At 59.5% G+C, this 19,154-nt stretch overlaps 1 protein-coding gene across 7 annotated transcripts in view; it reads right to left on the reverse strand.

Annotated features, from left to right (window-relative positions):
* Positions 1-214: 214 nt before the first annotated feature.
* The window catches only part of IQCE (IQ motif containing E), a 48,098-nt gene continuing 29,158 nt past the window's right edge, over positions 215-19,154 (reverse strand). For all 7 annotated transcript variants that reach the window (XM_036101712.2, XM_036101708.2, XM_036101706.2 and 4 more), the window contains 9 exons: positions 18,414-18,518; positions 16,889-16,979; positions 14,051-14,218; positions 9,920-9,943; positions 7,706-7,807; positions 7,074-7,195; positions 5,872-5,972; positions 4,852-4,965; positions 215-2,219 (listed from right to left, as the gene is read on the reverse strand). In XM_036101712.2, the coding sequence (XP_035957605.2) occupies positions 2,080-2,219; positions 4,852-4,965; positions 5,872-5,972; positions 7,074-7,195; positions 7,706-7,807; positions 9,920-9,943; positions 14,051-14,218; positions 16,889-16,979; positions 18,414-18,518 (967 nt within the window). In that variant the 3' untranslated portion in view covers positions 215-2,079. The remainder of the gene's footprint in view (positions 2,220-4,851; positions 4,966-5,871; positions 5,973-7,073; positions 7,196-7,705; positions 7,808-9,919; positions 9,944-14,050; positions 14,219-16,888; positions 16,980-18,413; positions 18,519-19,154) is intronic.

Raw genomic sequence — 19,154 nt, forward strand, 5'->3', positions numbered from 1 at the left:
CGGGGTGAGCAGCACAGCAGGCAGGGGTCCTCGGGGCCCCGCTCCGGCCCTGGCCTGTTCTGCCGCCGTGGAGCCCCCGCCAGCATGCCGGTGCCGGGGTTCTCCACGGGAACTGCAGGGTCACAGAGCCGCAGGGCAGGCCGTCCCTCAGAGGGTGTGCACAATGGACGTCGGCTCGGGTTACGGCCTGGAGGTGCATCGGTGACCAAGCAGCTTTGAGACTGTTTGCTTTTAATAGATCAACAATGCTGCACCAAAGGTGCACAGACAAGTGTAGATATTTATAATTCTCGGGGCGTTTCCTTGGAAAAACCCAAGTGCACGGACTGACCTTGCCTTCTCAGCCCTGCCCGATGCCAGGCCGCTCTGGTCACGGCGCACAGGCCAGCCCGGACGCCGTGTGGAGCCCCCCCTGCCCTTCCCCCAAGCAGGCCTTGTTCTCCAGGCCTGAGGCAGGGATGTCCCTACGACCTGAGCCCCCGAGGCCACCCGCTCCTCAGAGCGAAGAGTGGGCAGGAATGCCCATAGTTTGCATGAGGGGCAGGAGGAGATGTGTCCCGGGAGCACGCAGGCTGCGGACCCCGCCTTCATCACCCCCTGGCGCTCGCCCGCCCCTACAGACCCTGAGCTCCGAGCCCGGCACACAGCGAAGGGTGGTCCGGTCACCGGGGAGCAGACCCCACAGACGACACAAGCCAGGGCCAGCAATGATTTCAGTCAAGTTACCAATCAGTCCAACGGGAGAAAAAGAAAAGAGAATTGATGGGGCAGCCCACAGACCAAACGAAGAAGAAAAGCTAAACAAGCAAGCGTCCTGGCTGAGTTTTTCTTGACCCGCTGTGTGAACAGAACCTAGCTGCGGGGGGGTCCCGGTGACTCCAGGGGGCCAGGCCGGGCTGCAGAGACCCTCACCCACCCGGGCTGGGGGGGGAGTGGCGATGTAGAGTGCCCCCTGCCACACGCCTAGCTGGTGCTGGAACCAGAAGCTTCCTGACCACCGAGAGGACAGCCTGAGTTTCCCCAAGGAGGATGTCATGCTCCCCAAGGTGCGACCTCAGAAGGGCTCCAGTGGGCACGCTCAGTCCCAGCAAGAGCGAGCTAATGTCAGACTCGCGGCCTGGGGGACATGGGCTCTAGAGGCCCTTGAAATGCCACCCAAGCCGGAGGCTCTCCATGTTACCATCAGCAAGGGCTAATCTCGCAAACAAAGGGCGAGACTCAGCTCCGGAGTGGAGCTCTGTGCGGCAGAGGCCGGGCCGGAGCTGGGGCGTGAATGCAGCACGGGCCTGTGGGCTCCCCGCTGCCCCCTCCTCGGGGCCTGGGGACAGCCTGCCCCCCTGCAGGTCTCAAAAGCAAACCTGATGCTGCTTCTTAATCACAGTTTGGTATTTTTTTAAGGCTTGATCTGCCCAGTGACAAAATCCCATCAGACCGCTTCCTGGGCACGGCAGCTCTTGGGGACAGTGCCCCAGAGAGGTGGGGACGATGACAGATGAAGGTCTGTGTGGAGAGGTGCAGGAAGGAGCAGCCCGAGGAGCCCAAGCCCACCTTGGGGCCCTGACATCTTCGTGTCCCGTCATGGGGGTGGGGAGAGCCTGCCCCACACAAGCCTGTCATGTCCTCTCTTCCGGAAGGCACGGCCCCGGCGCGTCCAGCTTGACCTACTTACTGGGTGGAGGTCGGAGCATACGGTGCCGGAGATGTTGGTGGGGAGAACGAGGTGCTGTCGGGCGGCTCCAGACAGAGCAGCTCTTCCCGGCTCAAGGCTAACGGTGGCCAGGAAGCCACTACCCGGGGCATGTGTTTGCAGGGCTCGCGGCTGCCCCCATCCCGGGCACACGCGTCTGTCCGGCTGACCCTGAAAACCAGCGCAGATGAAGCAACGGCTTCAGGATTCCTACACGAACAACCAGACAAGCGGCAAAACCAAACCAAAGAGAAAAGCCGACGAGAGCGCTGAGCTGTGGAGTAGGCAGTTCTTTCCCAACGAGATAAACTACTTTGCGATTCTGGTCACCATGTCCTCCAGAGCGTGCCTGAGCTCCCCAGCAAAGCCGGCACTGCGGGAGGGCCCAGGGCCTACGGCGGGGACGAGGCCTTCCTCGAGGGCCGTGCCGGAGCAACGACAATCTCATCCGAGTCGTCCGAGCTGTCGTCATCCGTAGGCGGAGGCTCTGTGGGCTGTGGCTGAGGTCGCGGTCCCGAGGGAGAGCACAGCCCTGCAAGGAGGCAGAGGGGGCCATCACCCCGGCAGCTCAGGATGGGGCAGGCCCTCAGAATCCCTGTCACAGCGGCACAAAGCGCCTCAGCCTCGCAGCTCAGCTCTGAGCATGGCCATTCCCAAAGGCCAACACCTGCAAGCTCGAGCGCAGGCCGGCTCTCTCAGGGCCGCCCGCACGGGGAAGAGCCACCTTCCTCGCGACTCAGGCCCCCGGGGAGGGGACCAGGCCGTGCCCTGAGCGCTGTGAGCTTTCCAACGGACCCTCCCCTGCTTTCTTCACGCACAGCCAACTTCCCAAATCCTCAGTCCACGCCGGACGGGGCGCCACCTGCTGACCGCCTGCGCCCTGAGTGCCGCCTTGGCGAGGGCGGAAGGCGGGGGGCACCTAGCCCCAGGAAGGGCCACACTCTGACCACTTGGGGACACGGCAGTCACAGGGCGGCCAGCCGCTCACTGAGGTAAGGAGGCGGAAAGCCGTATAGCAGCCCGCAGGCCAGGGACTGGTCAGCTGTCCTCTGGGACTTCCAAGGAAACAATTAAAGCAGAGCCTCGGGACACTAAAACACCCATTTTCAAGCTTATCTTGTTTCTTTCTTTGCAAACACTGTCACAGTCGGACCCCAAAAGGGCTGGACTCCCACTTTTCCCGCAGGCTGCCCTCTGGGCACCCGAGCGCGGTGTGCGTGCACGCGGCCCTCCGGCAATGCCTCTCGGCAGGGGGGCGCGGCTGCCCCTCGAACACGACACGTGCTCAGCAGGAGGAGCGGGCGGCTTACGTGGACGACAGTCACCAAAGGCGGGGTCGGGCAAAATCAGCATGAAGCTGGTTTCTGGAGGATGTGAGCTCTGGGGAGCCCCAAGGTTCTAGATGACAGCCCCTCAGGCTCTGTGGGCTCTGCTCACCTGCACGTCCTCCCCGCACATCTGCACGTCTTCCCTGCCCACCTGTGCGTCTTCCCCGCTCACCTGCACGTCCTCCCCGCACATCTGCACGTCTTCCCTGCCCACCTGTGCGTCTTCCCCGCTCACCTGCACGTCCTCCCCGCACATCTGCACGTCTTCCCTGCCCACCTGTGCGTCTTCCCTGCTCATCTGCACGTCCTCCCCACACATCTACACGTCTTCCCTGCCCACCTGTGCATCTTCCCTGCTCATCTGCGTGTCCTCCCCGCACATCTGCACGTCTTCCCTGCCCACCTGTGCGTCTTCCCTGCTCATCTGCGTGTCCTCCCCGCACATCTGCACGTCTTCCCTGCCCACCTGTGCGTCTTCCCCGCTCATCTGCACGTCCTCCCCGCACATCTGCACGTCTTCCCTGCCCACCTGTGCGTCTTCCCCGCTCATCTGTGTGTTCTCCCCGCACATCTGCACGTCTTCCCTGCCCACCTGTGCGTCTTCCCCGCTCATCTGCACGTCCTCCCCGTACATCTGCACGTCTTCCCTGCCCACCTGTGCGTCTTCCCCGCTCATCTGCACGTCCTCCCCGCACATCTGCACGTCTTCCCTGCCCACCTGTGCGTCTTCCCCGCTCACCTGCACGTCCTCCCCGCACATCTGCACGTCTTCCCTGCCCACCTGTGCGTCTTCCCCGCTCATCTGCGTGTCCTCCCCGCACATCTGCACGTCTTCCCTGCCCACCTGTGCATCTTCCCCGCTCATCTGCGTGTCCTCCCCGCACATCTGCACGTCTTCCCTGCCCACCTGTGCGTCTTCCCCGCTCATCTGCGTGTCCTCCCCGCACATCTGCACGTCTTCCCTGCCCACCTGTGCGTCTTCCCCGCTCATCTGCACGTCCTCCCCGCACATCTGCACGTCTTCCCTGCCCACCTGTGCGTCTTCCCCGCTCATCTGTGTGTCCTCCCCGCACATCTGCACGTCTTCCCTGCCCACCTGTGCGTCTTCCCCGCTCATCTGTGTGTCCTCCCCGCACATCTGCACGTCTTCCCTGCCCACCTGTGCGTCTTCCCCGCTCATCTGCACGTCCTCCCCGCACATCTGCACGTCTTCCCTGCCCACCTGTGCGTCTTCCCTGCTCATCTGCACGTCCTCCCCGCACATCTGCACATCTTCCCTGCCCACCTGTGCATCTTCCCTGCTCATCTGTGTGTCCTCCCCGCACATCTGCACGTCTTCCCTGCCCACCTGTGCATCTTCCCTGCTCATCTGTGTGTCCTCCCCGCACATCTGCACGTCTTCCCTGCCCACCTGTGCGTCTTCCCTGCTCATCTGCACGTCCTCCCCGCACATCTGCACGTCTTCCCTGCCCACCTGTGCATCTTCCCTGCTCATCTGCGTGTCCTCCCCGCACATCTGCACGTCTTCCCTGCTCACCTGCACGTCCTCCCTGCACACCTGCGTGTCCTCCCTGCTCACCTGCACATCCTCCCTGCCCGCCCCACCCCGCCCCTGTGCTGTTCATGTTTGCTCCTTGAACTTTGTACATGGAGTTTATGGAGCAAATACCAAAGTTCACAGTTTGCAAGCTCCGACAGGCTGGAAAGTGAGTCGTGATCTCTGGGTCAGACACGGCGTCGAACCCTCAGCTGGTGCAAGACATCCTCCAGGACCCGGCCCCAGAAGGGACAGGGCGGCCAGGCCCCCCGCGCCCAGCCACGGCCCCCCCCACTCACCAGAGCAGGGCTGCAAGGCTGCTGGCTTCTCCGGCCCCCACAGCCCCGGCGCCTCGTCCTTGGCCACCGGCCCCTCCACGGTCTCCCCGCTGCTCGTGTCGCTGTCCTCCTGACCTGAAACAACACGCACACTCCAGGCGCCCGCCCCGCACAGAGCCGGCAGCAGACAGGGACAGGGCTAGTCACCTCCACCTGGCTCTCTACCTCAAAGGGTTCTGGCTCAGAAAACTGCTTCCTTTTGTAGTTTGTCCCAAAATGAGGCACTGCTCCCCACGGCACCTGCCCTTCTCCATCTGTGCGAGCGAAGAGCTCGGGATGGGAGAAGTCCTTCCCACGAGTGCCGCGTGGTGACCGCGTGCCACCCTCACAGATGAGCCCTCAAGACGTGTCTCTGGGTCCGACGGCAGCGCCAAAGCTCGCCGCACCCCCTCCCTGCTCCTCTCCAGCGGTTACTGATAGTGCGAGCGCGCCCCACACAGGGAGGTGCCCAACCGTGTGAGGGCCGTCGGACTCGCGGGGGGCTCCACCTCGCTTGCGAGGACCCCACGTCAGCCAGCGGGCAGAGCAGGGACCGGCCTCGCAGCTGAGGCGCAGCGCCCCTGCCGGGCCCAGAGATCTCTGCACTGTTTTTGGACCGTGATGAGGTAGAAAAGCAAATACAAGCAAAAGTTTACTTAAAACCAACAAACAGGAAAAGCACCGGCCCAAGGCGGGGAAACCACGCAACTCCAGCAGAGCCAAGAATAAAAACCAGAGACACACAAGCCACGAGCTCCCACCGTGGGGCCTGCAGGTGCCTGGACGCCGCTGTGACTGGCACTGGAGCTTCTCCGCGGCCCGGGGATGAGGGACGAAGCCGTAGGCGGGAGGCTCGGTGGAGGCATGCGGGGCGTCGCACCGGGACGGGCCCCCACACGTGCCCGCACACCCCAAGCTTCCAGGGCAGCGGCCGCTCTTTGCTCGGGGCTCAGAGGGCCCCAGCGGCCCCTCGCATGGAAATTCAAAATGAAATGAAAGTACCAGGAGAAGCAGGGCAGGGTACAGCAGGCGACGGGCGGGCGGTGGCCAGAGTGGGTCTCCTCCTCCTAGAAGCTGCAGTGGCCGTTCTCTGACCAGAGGCGCTGGAAAAGAGAGAGAGACCGGCCGCTTGGACTTTACAGGACGCCCCCATCGCCCGAGGCCCCGGCGGGGCTCACGGATGTGCTGCAGAACACAAGGGGCACACGCCGAGGTCAGGCCTCAGACACCCTCCTCTCCCCCCGTCTTTTGTTTTCTTTTGTTTTAAAGATTTTATTTATTTATTTGACAGAGAGAGAGAGAGCGAGAGAGGGAACACAAGCAGGGGGAGAGGCAGAGGGAGAAGGAGGCCTCCCGCTGAGCAGGGAGCCCGATGCGGGGCTCGATCCCAGGACCCTGGGATCACGACCTGAGCCGAAGGCAGACGCCCAACGACTGAGCCACCCAGGCGCCCCTCTCCCCCAGTCTCTTGTACCCACTGCCAGCCCTGTGGACATGGCCACTGGCCATGCAGCTCGGCCCCACCTGGCTGTGGCTGGCGGCACCGGGAAGGACCCTGACCTGTGTTGCGCCCCGGCTGTCCCAGCTCGTCCAGAACCAGGACCGGAAGATTCTGCTCCACCGCTCTCCTCTGGCAGAGAGGGAGCAGAGACTGAAAAGTGACGGGTGGACTGGGAACCAGAGGGGAAGCCTGAGCCTCCTGCCCTCGCACCTCGACAGACACTCCCTTCACCTCACTGCAGGCTGCAGATCCCACTCTGCCCGAGTCGACCTGGATGGAGTCTGAGTTTCTGCGGCCCCAGCAGGTGAGAACGAGTGTGAGCTGCTGTGCCAAGGACCTGACAACGCCCACATCCCCCTGAACACTGGGGTCGCATCACATTTTTTTTAAAGGGCGATGCGTTAGGACAGGCGAGCCAGCCTACAGACTGGTGGGGAGCAGCACCATGCGGTGCTACGCCCTTCTGCGGGTTTTCCCCCAGCACGAGCGAGCCGTTGCAGGCAGGAAGGCCCCTCCTGAGGGCCAGCACTGGCGGGCCACCCCACCTGCACACGTGGGAGGAGCTCTGCACGGGCGTTTGTGCTCGGGCGACTCGCCGAGGTCCTGGCTCCCATGGCCTGCGCCTGCGCACTGCGGGCTGGCCTTGTCGTCCGGCCGCGTCTCCCGGCGACACAGAACGGGGGAGCCTGCCAGCTGGACTTACCTGTGCCTGAGCCATGCCAGGTGCGCCCGGAGGACAGACTGGACGGTGGTGATGGCCTCCTCCTGCCCTGGGTCGTCCTCAGCCTGGATGGCGGGGCTCGGGACGCGTGGTGGCGGAGGGTCCTGCAGTGACACGACAGTGGGGAAGAGAGCCATTTGGGAGCCTCTGCCCACTTCCCGGGTGTGGCAGGGCCCCCGCCTGGCCCCCAGAGAGCCCGGTGAGCGTGGCCCCATTCCGGGTGGCTCACCTGGTCACTGACTATGTGCTCAGCAGCCTCCTGACGCTCAGACTCTAGAGATTCTTAAAATGAACGTCTTGTCATTTTCGCAGAGGAGGGATGGATATAGAAAACACTAATCTTTACTGGGTTTTTAAGCTTCTGTCTTAACTGTGAGGCGGGCATGCTGCCTAATACGTGAGCACCTCAAAGCAACATGGCCCCTGAAGTTCAATCCCTCTGGCGTGTGCACCACAGCCTCGCCACCTGGCCCCGCCTGGCTCCCCACGGACAGCAAGGTGCCAGGCGGGACACGGGCACCGAGATGCTGTGCTGCCCCGGTCGAGGAGGCACGAGACGGGACACGTAGAGAGAGTGGTTAGCGCCCCTGCCGCGTCTGGCCCCCCAGGGTTACCTGGCCGGGCGGGCCGGGGGGTTCTGAAGCACACGCCTGGCTTGACAGTAGCTTCACCCGCGCTAGGTGTCCCCTGAAAGCTGCCTGGAGTGCCGTGGCCGCCTGGCAGGGACAGGGAGAGAGAAGGGAGGTGAATTCCCCTGGAAGGCGGCAGGTGCAGGGGAGGGGGCTCCGGAGGGCAAAGCTCTCTTGCTCGTGCAGAGCCACGGCCTCTGTCACCCGCCCAGCGCCTCCCACAGGAAGAGGCATGCCCATCGTCCACACAGACGGAGGCACGGGCTTCCCCTCCCATGGCAAACCGAATCCTCTGTTAAACGCTATGACGTTTAGCGGCTAGTATTTGTCCATAATTTACACGCAATTACGTTTCCACGTTGGGCAGTCCATCCCATGCCTCATGCTTTCCATACACATCTTCCAAAACCAAGCAGGGCAGACATGGTCTCAAACTGTCGCCAAGAAATGATCTATCCTCTGACCTTAATTTCAAGTGATTTCTTCACACACACAGATGCTTTGTTAAGTTCTGAGATCAGTGTTCTGGATTTCGGGGGCAGCCTGGCTGGAAACATCACGGTGTGACAAAGGGGTTGAGCTCTTAGGGAGCTCTTAGTTGAGCATCTTAGGGAGCGCCACATGAGCACACTGGGGCCTGACACGTCATGTGTCCAGAGGTCTAGACGCTTCCAGAATCAGGGCACTAAGAGAAACACCTCTGCTTTGTTGTTACTGGGGGCAAGGTGAAGGAGATGTCCTGAACTCGGGGTTCAGAAACAGGCCCAACAAAGCGCAGCAAGAGAACCCTCGTTCAGGCAAATTCGAACAAGCAGGTGCATGTGTAGACCAACCCGGGGGGCTCGCTGCTCGCAGACGACCCAGGTGAGGGCTCGTTGCGGGCAACATGGGCTGGGGTGACGGCTGCTGACATCATGGCCACCAGAGCCCGGCAGAAACCCAGCCCAGCCCTGCCCCACACGGGGGTCTTGTCGCCTTGCCTGGGGAGGTGAGGACACGCAGGCCGGTGGGGACCCGGGAGACCAGCAGCAGAACATGACAGTGCATGCCGGCTGGCCGGCTAGGAAACACGCTAGACGGGCTTTCAAGGAGTCCCAAATTCACCCATTCACCCACTCATTCCACAGATATTTGCTGAATGCCGACCACGTGGCAGGCACCATCCTAGGAACTGTGGATATAGTGGTGTAAGAACAGAGGTGGTCCCTGTCTCCGTGGAACTTTAAATAAATTGCAGTAGGAGACAAGCAATTTAAAACAAGTAAAATATCAAAATGTCAAGTAGGGATATAAGCTACGAAGAGAGATAAAGCAGGACCCAGGGCTGGAGTGATGGCTGGCACGGGGTATTCAGAGAGAGCGTCTCTGAGGAGGTAACGTTTCCTGTGTGAAGCAAGGGGGCAGGACATGCAGGTGTCCGGAGGAAGAGCTTTCCAGGCAGAGGGAGCAGCGAGTGCAAGGGCCCTGTGGCAGGAGGAAGCTTGGTATTTCCAAGCAGTGCCCAAGAAGCCTCCAGACTGGGTAGAGGAGAATGAGCAGGGCTGGGGGGGTGGGGTAGCCAGGGAGTTTGGCATGGAAGGTCCTTAGACAACAGCTTTGGATCACGTTCCAAGTTTGGGAGTGAGTCGTGCAGTGGTGGGTGTTACTTAACATTTAAAACATGCTGCCCTGGAGGCTGCCTGGGGAACAGGCTGAGGGAGGGCGACAGCGGCAAGGGCCGTGCGGGCGTCCACGGCCGTCGGGGTGGCTGGAGGCTCCACTGGTTCCCAGCGCCTGTCACGACGCGTCCTGCGGCTCACACAGACCTGCTCTCCTCCGGGGTAAGCTGCGCTCCTGCGCGCGCCCGTCTCCTGCCCGCAGCCCTTCCTCTCACGTTCCCCAGGCCCTGCGCCGGGCCTTCCCAAGAGCCCTAACACACGCCTGCCATGCTGACCTGCAGTGACCCGTCTCAACACCTCTCTGAGTCCCGAGGGCCCGCCGGGTTACCCGACCCAAACTGATGACAGAGAAAACTGTGTTGAAAAAACGACTGTGTAATTGAATGAATCTAAACGTGTGAATCATCCAAATATTCTTCTCACTCTGGTGTCACCCCCGTCTGGTCTGATTTCAGGAAAACAAGTGCCCGAGACATCCCACCGTGACTTCGCTCTACTGCAAGAATACGTATTTGAAACAGGTGAAATAAACCTCGCTTACCTCAGTCAGAACAGCCTTTTTTTTCTGAAATAAAGAGACAGGTTATGAATTAACATGAGGATGAATTTTTGGCAACACAGTGTTCATGTCCTGATCCTGCCCCTGCCACCATCACCACGGATGGAAAGCAGAGCCGCGGTACCAGGGCGCCCCCCCTCCTCGGGAGCCCCAGGAGGCTCCACGCGTCCCTGTCCTCCCCTGCCTGGAGGACCGTGCCGGGGGACCCAGCAGCCATAACCAGATGGCCAGCTTTCTCCGGGCGAGTCACAGTTAAAGAAGAGCCCTGTCAGTGGCACCTGCGGCTCCCGCCCGCGGCAGCTCTCTGTGGGACGGACTCACGAGCACCACCGTGTGCGCTTGACTTCAGCCCCAGGTGAGGAAGCCCCGCCCCCAGCCAGAGCTGGGGACACGGCTGCCCTCTCCGGACGGTCACACAGCAGCTGGGCCCCGCCTGCCAGAGAAGCTACAAAGGGGACCCCCATTCACGGGTCTGGGTCACGGGCTCCCAAATCTGACCCATCGTCAGAAGCACCCGGGGACCGGAGGAAAAAAGATTCAGCCACACCCAAGGCTGAACCAAAATGTGTATCCTTACAGACGTCAGTGAAGCCCGAGTCCTTCTAGTGTGGAAACCCCAGGATGACACACGTGCCGTAGGGGCCAAGCCACAGTCCGCAAAACACACACCCACCCGCTCCTCTGCAATGTTCACCAGAGTGCATGGCCCATAGCTGTTGCAGAAGAGGATGTGTCCCGTGACAGATTAAGGAAACAGGGAGCACGAGGACCGGGGGACATAAAATGAATGAATGAATGAACGAATATTTAATAATGATAACAATCAAGACTGAAGATCGTGCCGAGCAGCCGATGAGGACAGTACCGGCGAGGATGTGGGGTGAGCTGCAGAATGAGGAAGTCAACAGTAAGCCTGGAAAGAGCAAAAGTGGAGGGGTGGAAACGTGCTGTGACTTGAGACAGATGGGAAAGACGGAACCGTGTTTGTTGCTGCAGAAATGGACCCTGAGTGGGGGAGGCATGCTGGACCACAGCCGGCTGCAGGCCCTGTGGAGGGCAACCTGCAGCTCGCCTCAAAGAGTGGCTGGGTGTGGGGTGCCACCACACCAGCCGGGAGGGCTCCAGGCGGGTCCAGGGCCTTCCTCCTCACGGCCTCAGACACCCCTGTACCCCAAGGCGAGTCCAACATGTACAGACCACGAGGACCCTGGACTGAGGTCCCAGGACCCTGATTTCCAATTAAGTGGCCTTTCAAATGCTTTATTCTCAGATGTAGGTATGTGCATTTGATTTTTCTGAGTTCTTGTAATGCAGAATCCTGAAGAAAAGACTCAGCTCATGTGTCAAGAAGTCAGCTGTGCCCAGCTCCTGGAGGGGCGAGCAGTGGAACCCAGTGCGGGTGACTAGCCCTGCCCGGTTGGTGGGGAGCAGTGAGCTAGGGCACTGCTCTTAGAGCACTTTACGTTTTGTCTTTTTAAAATTAATTAGTTAATTAAATTAGAGAGACTTCTTTTAATTACTTAAGAGAGAGAGAGTGCAGAGCAAGGGGAAGGGCAGAGGGAGAGGGAGGGAGAGAACCTCAAGCAGACTCACCTCTGAGCAGGGAGCCCAATGCGGGGCCCGATCCCACGACCCTGAGTCATGACCTGAGCCAAAATCAAGAGTCGGCTGCTCAACCAACCGAGCCACCCAGGAGCCCCGCGTTTTGTCTTTTTAATTAAGCAAGGGACTGATGGGGAGAAGGGTGAAAGATGAAGGGAAAAGCAGCACAGACAAGTGGCTCAGAGATGGCGAGCTCCACCCAGATCTGGGGTGAGGAGGACGGGGAGCTGGGGACACCTTCTTGTGCAGAAAATGAGGTTGCACCAGCAAGATCAAAGGCACAGGAGCCCGACCCGAGCGCTGCCACTGACCAAATGTGGGACACGTTGAACATGAAAAGAAAAACGACGCATTAATCTTAAAAGCAGCAATGCTCCCTCCCCTCAGAGAGAGCGTGGGGAGAAACTCGCTGGCCTCCAATCCCCTGCTCTGAAATCAGGGTTTACTTAGTACTTGAAGGAAAACAGCGAAGCTTCTAGCCTGCCTTTTTGGAAGACCCTGGAGCTACGCCCCGCTGACCAGCCGATGAGGAAAACTGCTTCACAGAAGAGTACCAGCCGCTAAGTATCGGGAGGACCTGAAGTCACCCCACAGCCGTGTGAAAGATGGGTTGAGCTGCCGTGCACGAAGGGTGTAGGGCCACCGGCGAAAGGTGGAGACCGGGGTTCACAGAGGCCACTCTCCCGACAGACTGACGGGATCACTATCAAGGGAAAGGTGTTTGCTTACAACAACAGAAGCGGGCAGCCGCGACTTTACCCAGTGCCTGCAGTTAGACACACGGACAGACCTACCTCGTCTCACCTGCGCCCGAAGGGAGACAACGAGCCCAGCACCACCTGTGGGAGTGTGCTCTTGCCAAAAATACCTAACCTAACCCGAGTCAAGCCTGTACACCTGACTTGCCATGTACAGGAAGTAAAGGGGACAGAGGAACAAGTTAAGGGCCACCACGAGGACACAATCGGACAGATGCAGGATGTGGGATGCCCTGCAGGAGACTGGCCTGTGCTCTTCAGGAAGAACATGACTTTAAAGAGAAAAGAAGGTTAGGGCTGATAAACCACACTGAGGAGGTTTAGACAACCGAAGAGGAAGCTTTCATGGGATGTGGGTCACAATCCAACCTTGACTGGATCTGGGGTTGAAAAAGACAGTTGAGTGGCATCCTGGGGCACAGGGGGAGATATGACTATGAAGGGGACACCAGAGGACACGAGAGAACCTCTGCCACGTTTCGGGGTGTCTGACGGCACGTGCTGTGGTCAGCGAGCGCCCTCGTGCTTACAAGATGCTAGAGATCCACGTCGAAGACTTACTCTCACATGGTTGTGCAAAGAAACGATCTGTATAGGAAAGAAATACGGCTGCACGTTAACTACTATCGAGTCGAGGTGGGGGCAAGAATTTGTGCAGCACCTTCGTGAATATGCGGGGTTCTTTCAACTATTCTAAACATTCTGTACATTCTCATAAAAAAAGTTGGGAAGAAACAGTTTAACTCTACAGACAATCTTCTGGAACTAAGATCTTATGATACTCAGGCGGGTAGAGAACTCCAGAGTTTTTGTTGGTTCAGCGGGGGAGAAAGGGCGCTGTTGTGTTCTGCAGAACCGGGAGCTCTTTCTGAGCACATAGCTTGTCCAAGGAGACTGCCACCCTTACCCTGGGAGCTCAGGGGAGGAGCCCCATTCCTCCTCCATGAGATAGCATGGGGGTCCGCCAGGCTCCTCTCTCATCACCCCACTTCCCCATCCCCCACCCCTCATCTCCCCACTTCCCCATCCCCCCACCTCTCATCCCCCCACCCCTCATCACCCCACTTCCCTTGCCCCAGGCTCCTGGCCCCACTTCCCCCCGAGCACAAAGGCACTCATTACAGATTCACAGCTCCTTGTCTCCTGGGGTCTGAGATGCACATGCTCAGCTTTGGTGGGTGGTCTTCCTGTCCCCTAACCTACAGGTGTTGTCCTCTGAGGAGCAGCCACTCAAGGCAGGTTTTTCACAGTCCCAGTAAAATGGACCACAGCCCGAGCTGCTGCCCCCCAGACAGCCCCAGAAGAGGGCTACTCTGGGGGTTTGAATTTCCAGTTGTTTCTGCAATGGATGCACCTGACTGTGGATCCCATGCTCGGGCTGTGCTCGGGGGGACAGGGCAGTGATTCCAGAGTGTGATCAGGGGCTACACCCAGAGTGGGTCTTCCTGGGAGCCCGCCACCCTGCCGCTGCACGTACCCGGTCCGTGAGCTAACAGAGGCTTCTGGACAAGTCACTGTCGTTTGCCACCTGGAAAACGACCCTCCCCCTCTTCCGAGGATGAGCTGAAAGGGAAACCTCCCCTTCCTTCCCCACAGGACCGAGTCCTTCCACTGCAGGTCCAGGTGCTCGTCTGTCCCTCACCCCCCACGATGTCTGTTCAGGTGCGTCGAGTCTGTCCCGCGTTTCCACCCACGCCCGTGGCACCTAGCCCACAGCCCGCACGGCACAGGGATGGCCTCCACGGGCTCTCACCTGGCGTCGGTACACCTTCCACTGGGTCTGCAGGATCCTGGCCGCCGTGTCTCTTCGCCCCTCGGAGCAGGTAGAGGGGGGCCGGGAGCCCTCCTTGCTTGTATCTGGCTCATAGTCCTGCTGAGAGGGCCTGCTGGTGGGAAGGGAAGGTCGGGGTTCTTCTGGGGTCTGCAGAAATTCAAGGTGTAAAGGATGGTTAAGCTGGGCAGGGAAGATGGGGATCGGGTCAGACGGCAGAATATCGGCATGATACACAGGGAGCCCGTCAGACCAGACTTTTTAATGTGGAGGACAATCTGTTTGTTCAGCATGCTATTCGACAAACAAGATCTCTGCAGAAACAATGTGCAGCTAATAAATGGATTGAAGGTCGGTTTTCATCCCCCTCCCCAGACCCGGTGTGGCGGCGCTCCCCTGGGAGGACGGTGGGGTGACACCACCTGTGGGTCCGATGGGCAGCCCCTCCCATGCTACAATGTCCTTCCCGAGCTCAGTGACACGTGTGTGTTATTGCAAGGTCTACCTGCTTTTTGGGGGTCCTGTGTTTGGTCTTTCTTTTAGTCTAAGACTCTGATAGAAACAGGACCTCTGTGATTAAAGGCAATAGATTTCTAGCTCAGTTTTCACAGTGAAAAGAAGCAAGAACTGCTATGTGACCATTGAAATAACCCTGATTTCTACCACACTTGAGGGTCCAAATTTATTATCTGCAATGACATGTCTCAATAAAAATCAACACACTGGACTGGGGACTCGTCTGGGGACGCGGAGACAGTGATTAAGGATGTCCTCCCTTGAGGAAAAGAATGTTCATCAGGGCCCCGTACCGACACGGCCGCTGTGCCTTGCACTGAGTTAGGGGAGGATCCGGATCCCGAATCGCTGGGATTAACGGAAAGCGGCACGCTTGCGGTAAGGTGCTTGGAGAAGCGGGCCTGAGCCTCGGTGCCAGATCCTCCCAGATGTCAGTGTGAGGCCTGGTGTGCGAGGAGCCCGCCAGCCAGGGCCACCTTCCTGATGGCGGGTGCCTGTCAGTGCCCGGGGCGGAGACCGGGCTACAGTGACTCCAGCTCCGGAGGACACCGAAGAGACGATAGGGGAAACCTGCTTTCCTTCCCACGGGAGCGTCTATGGGAACCCCAAGCGGGCCTCTCTGTTAATCTTAATTAACAGAGAAATTAAGATAAGCAGAAGAATGTACGTTGGCTTCTGTCGGGTGCCTCCCAGGGGTCAGGATCACGGACAAGTCACAGGTGGGTGAGCCCTGCCGTCTCAGAGCCCGGGGAGCACCCGCGTGGGAAGAAAGGGGGACCCTGCCGGCGATGCGGCCCCTGGAGACACGTAAACTCGGCTCTGCCGCACACGTGGCAGCCCTGGGCTCCCGTCCGCCCGGGGCAGACAGTGGGCGTGGGCTTGGGGGGGAGCAGGGGGCCCTGGGGACGGACGGTTGTGCAGAGCGACTCGCTCCAGGATGCAGGAAAGCGGCCACAGAAAAGCATCCCACAGAGAACACGACAGTATGCTTTACTGAACAACAGAAATAGTTTCCAGCGGGATCGGGAAGGACTCACACTGTCGACCCTCACGCGTGGCCAGCGGGTGTCACGCTGTCGACCCTCACACTCCCGCGAGCGCGCGCCACGACCCTGCCTTCCCCTGCCTGCCAGGTAAGCTGCGCCCATCGGCTTCTCCAGATTCCCGACTTTCAGCTCTTTCCTGGTTTCCAGGTACACACAGAGTCCTGCAAAGAGCCCCCCAGTGGAGACTCTAGCAAGTAAGCCTCCGAAGCCAGAAGCCGGCCCCGACTCCAGCACTGCCCTCAGCAGAAACTCAGCCCCGCTGACCGTCTGTCAGGTCACTTGTTATAAAACAGTAAGTCACCTTCTGAAGCAACAGAACTTCTTGGCTAAAGCGTGCGCCAGGCAAAGCCCCGCCATCCTGGTGGTCCCCCAGGTATTACCACATCTGTCGCAGACAGACAGAGGCTCGTGGGAGGGGATTGTGGAGAGGCCACCGTGTGTCCTCCACCAGCTCGGCGCTGTCCGCCACACGTTTGCGTGGTGGCATCCTGTGGGGGCACACGGCAGCCACAGGATTGTAATACCTCTGCTATTTGTGTTAATAGATCGCACCTACCATCTGAGAGACCCCATCAACTGGGAAAAAGGATTAGCAAGGAGCCACCAGCCGTCCAAGTGCAGGTGGCACCGGGCCTGCGGGCACCAGAGGGCTTGAAGGTGGTGCCACGGGAGGCCCTCACGGCCACCAGGCCACCTCGGCCACAGCTGCCTCCATGAGGGGACGGGGACAGGAAGGCGGGCGCCCGCACTGACCTCTTGCCTCGAACCCGCCATTCGCCACACACTCATTCAATAACACCTGGGCGAGTGCACAGCTCAGTGGCAGGCATGGGGGCCCTGAGAAGATGCCCGGCTGGAGCGAGCGCTCTGCCCGCCAGGCCGTGTCGGCGTCACAGTCCGAAGCTTCCATTAAACACACAGGGCAGGGGGCAGGAGGTCCTCACGCAGCGTCACTCCTTCTCACCCACGAACGGACACCCCCTTGTTGGACAATTAAGACTTTCTGCATATGTGAAGTTTGGGGAAGATCTTCACTCAGCTTCACTAAGACTCCAACGCTCGTTCAAAAAAGTCACTTAACTGACAATCGATCAGTTCAGAACCGCCATTTGTGGACATCGAGGGGAAGATAAAGGGGAACTGGACTGTCACCGTCGGAGTCAGGAGAGCCGGGGGACAGACCCCGCAGAACCATCCCGCCCCGGCCGAGAGCCCCGTGGCGCCCACGCAGGAAATCCGAAACCCGGCTGAGCCATACCTCAAGACTCTTCTCCACAGGGTCGTCTCTCTCTTCCCTCCTGATTTCCTCCAGTTCTTGACACTTCTTCGTAAGGGTCTGAATTTCCTCTCTAAAGTGGGAGGGAAAAGATGACGTCTTACTCGTCATCACGCAGTGGCCCACATCTGTATGTGATGGCAGGGAGGGCCAACCGCGGGGCTGCCAAGGCCACCTCTCCCGCGGTGACGTGGGGCCCCCGCTACCAGCCCCCTGCACCTTGGCCGGCACGGGGTCCCCACTGCGGGACCGCGCTCTGTGGCCTGTGTCAGTGGCCAGGCTGGCAGCCGCGGAGGGGCAGGGCCGGAGGACCCCTGGGCCGCCACTGCCTCTGGCACGTGGGAAGAAGCAGGCAGATCCTGACGGCAGGAGTGACACACGGGCAGCGCCACTTGGGCTTCTCAGCGCACGGTGTGAATGGAAGCAAATACAACTCGTGTCCTCGCTGCGGGTTTCAAAGGCAACAGGAAAACAGCTCTTCCCTGCACACCTGCCCTTTCTGTCTCCTTCAGTCCTGCCTTCCGACAAAACCTAGTCATGGTTCTCCAGAAAATAAATATTCTTATTCGTTCCAGCAATCTGTGTCTTCCTCATTATTCTGAGAGCTGAATATTTCCACTCAGTGTTCTAACTTACTTTTGGGGGCATTTCTCACTGAGGTGAAGTTTGTAGAACGTAAAATCCACTAGAGTAAAGTACAGGATGAAAGTACAGGTTTCCACGAACTCACGGCGTTGTGCCACCATCACCAACTCCAGAACTCTGCCCTCAGCCGTCCCTTCCTGCTTCCCCGCCCCGCACCGTCTCTGTGACTTTGCTGACGTGGTGGGATTGCTCAGTGCGTGGCCCTTCCTGTCTGTGTCCTTCAGTGGCGTGATGTGTGGGAGGCCCGCCCACGCGGTCACATGTGTCAGAACCCAGTCCTTTCTGTCCCTTCACGTGGATGTACTTCCGTTTCTTTTTTTTTTTTTTTAAAGATTTTATTTATTTATTTGAGAGAGAGAGAGAGCACATGAGAGGGGGGAGGGTCAGAGGGAGAAGCAGACTCCCCGCTGAGCAGGGAGCCCGATGCGGGACTCGATCCCGGGACTCCAGGATCATGACCTGAGCCGAAGGCAGTCGCTTAACCAACTGAGCCACCCAGGCGCCCTATACTTCCGTTTCTTATCTTGCCTCAGCTGATGGGCTGGGGGCTCTTTCCCCTTTGTGCGGCGTGAGCAACGACACACTGACGGTGCGGGAGGCACCGTCCCGGGAGTCCTGACCAGGGAGGCGGCAGCGAAGGGTGCGTGCAGAGGCAAACCCCAGCCTGGTGGGAAGAGCCCTTTCCCAGAATTGGGACTTTTCCTCCGAAGGACACGAAGAGCTGCCACAGGATGTCAGGACTTGGAGTGGCGGACTCCGGCTGGGGCAGCCGTGTGAAAACCGCTGCGGAGCCGCTCGGAGGGAAGACGAGAAGCGCCTGGAATCCAGCGATCTCACCGCCTGTGACTCTGGGAGCACTCACCTCAGAGCCTCCTCTCTCCCTCTTCTCTCCTCCTCGCCTCCCTTCACGTGCTCCAGCTCCTTCTGCAGGTCAGTGTTGGTCCGTAGCAGCTGCCTGACCTCCAGCCTGAGCGCACAGAACCAGAGACATTTCAGCGTTCGTGAAAACAAAGTTACGCCCGTGATCACAGAGCAGGAAGAGCTTTCCGAAAACATCACACGCCCCTCTTCCTTTCTTTCTTTCTTTTTTTTTTTTTTAAAGATTTTATTTATTTATTTGAGAGAGAGAGAATGAGAGACAGAGAGCATGAGAGGGAGGAGGGTCAGAGGGAGAAGCAGACTCCCTGTCGAGCAGCGAGCCTGATGCGGGACTCGATCCTGGGACTCCAGCATCATGACCTGAGCCGAAGGCAGCCACTTAACCAACTGAGCCACCCAGGAGCCCCCCCCCCCCTTCCTTTCTTATGACAGTGGATGGACACGGGGGCAGATGGGCAGAGGTGCTCGTTTACCACCACGCAGAGCCAGGAACAGACCCGACAGGCCTGCCACTCCGGCCGTGGTTCCTCCAGATATTCGTGTCCGTGACTGTTAGGTGCCCAGGATACGGGGTGAGGAGACGCAGACGAGCTGCAACCCCAGACGAGCTGGAATATTTCATTATCCCAATAGTCACACAATTGGTACATAACCCCTGAGATGAGTGCTTGGAGGGTCCTGTCCACACCGCATGGGGCTGCTGCCTGAGCCGAGCCATCGAGGA

Source organism: Halichoerus grypus, chromosome 6 (genome assembly GCF_964656455.1).
Source record: "Halichoerus grypus chromosome 6, mHalGry1.hap1.1, whole genome shotgun sequence".
NCBI lineage: Eukaryota > Metazoa > Chordata > Mammalia > Carnivora > Phocidae > Halichoerus > Halichoerus grypus.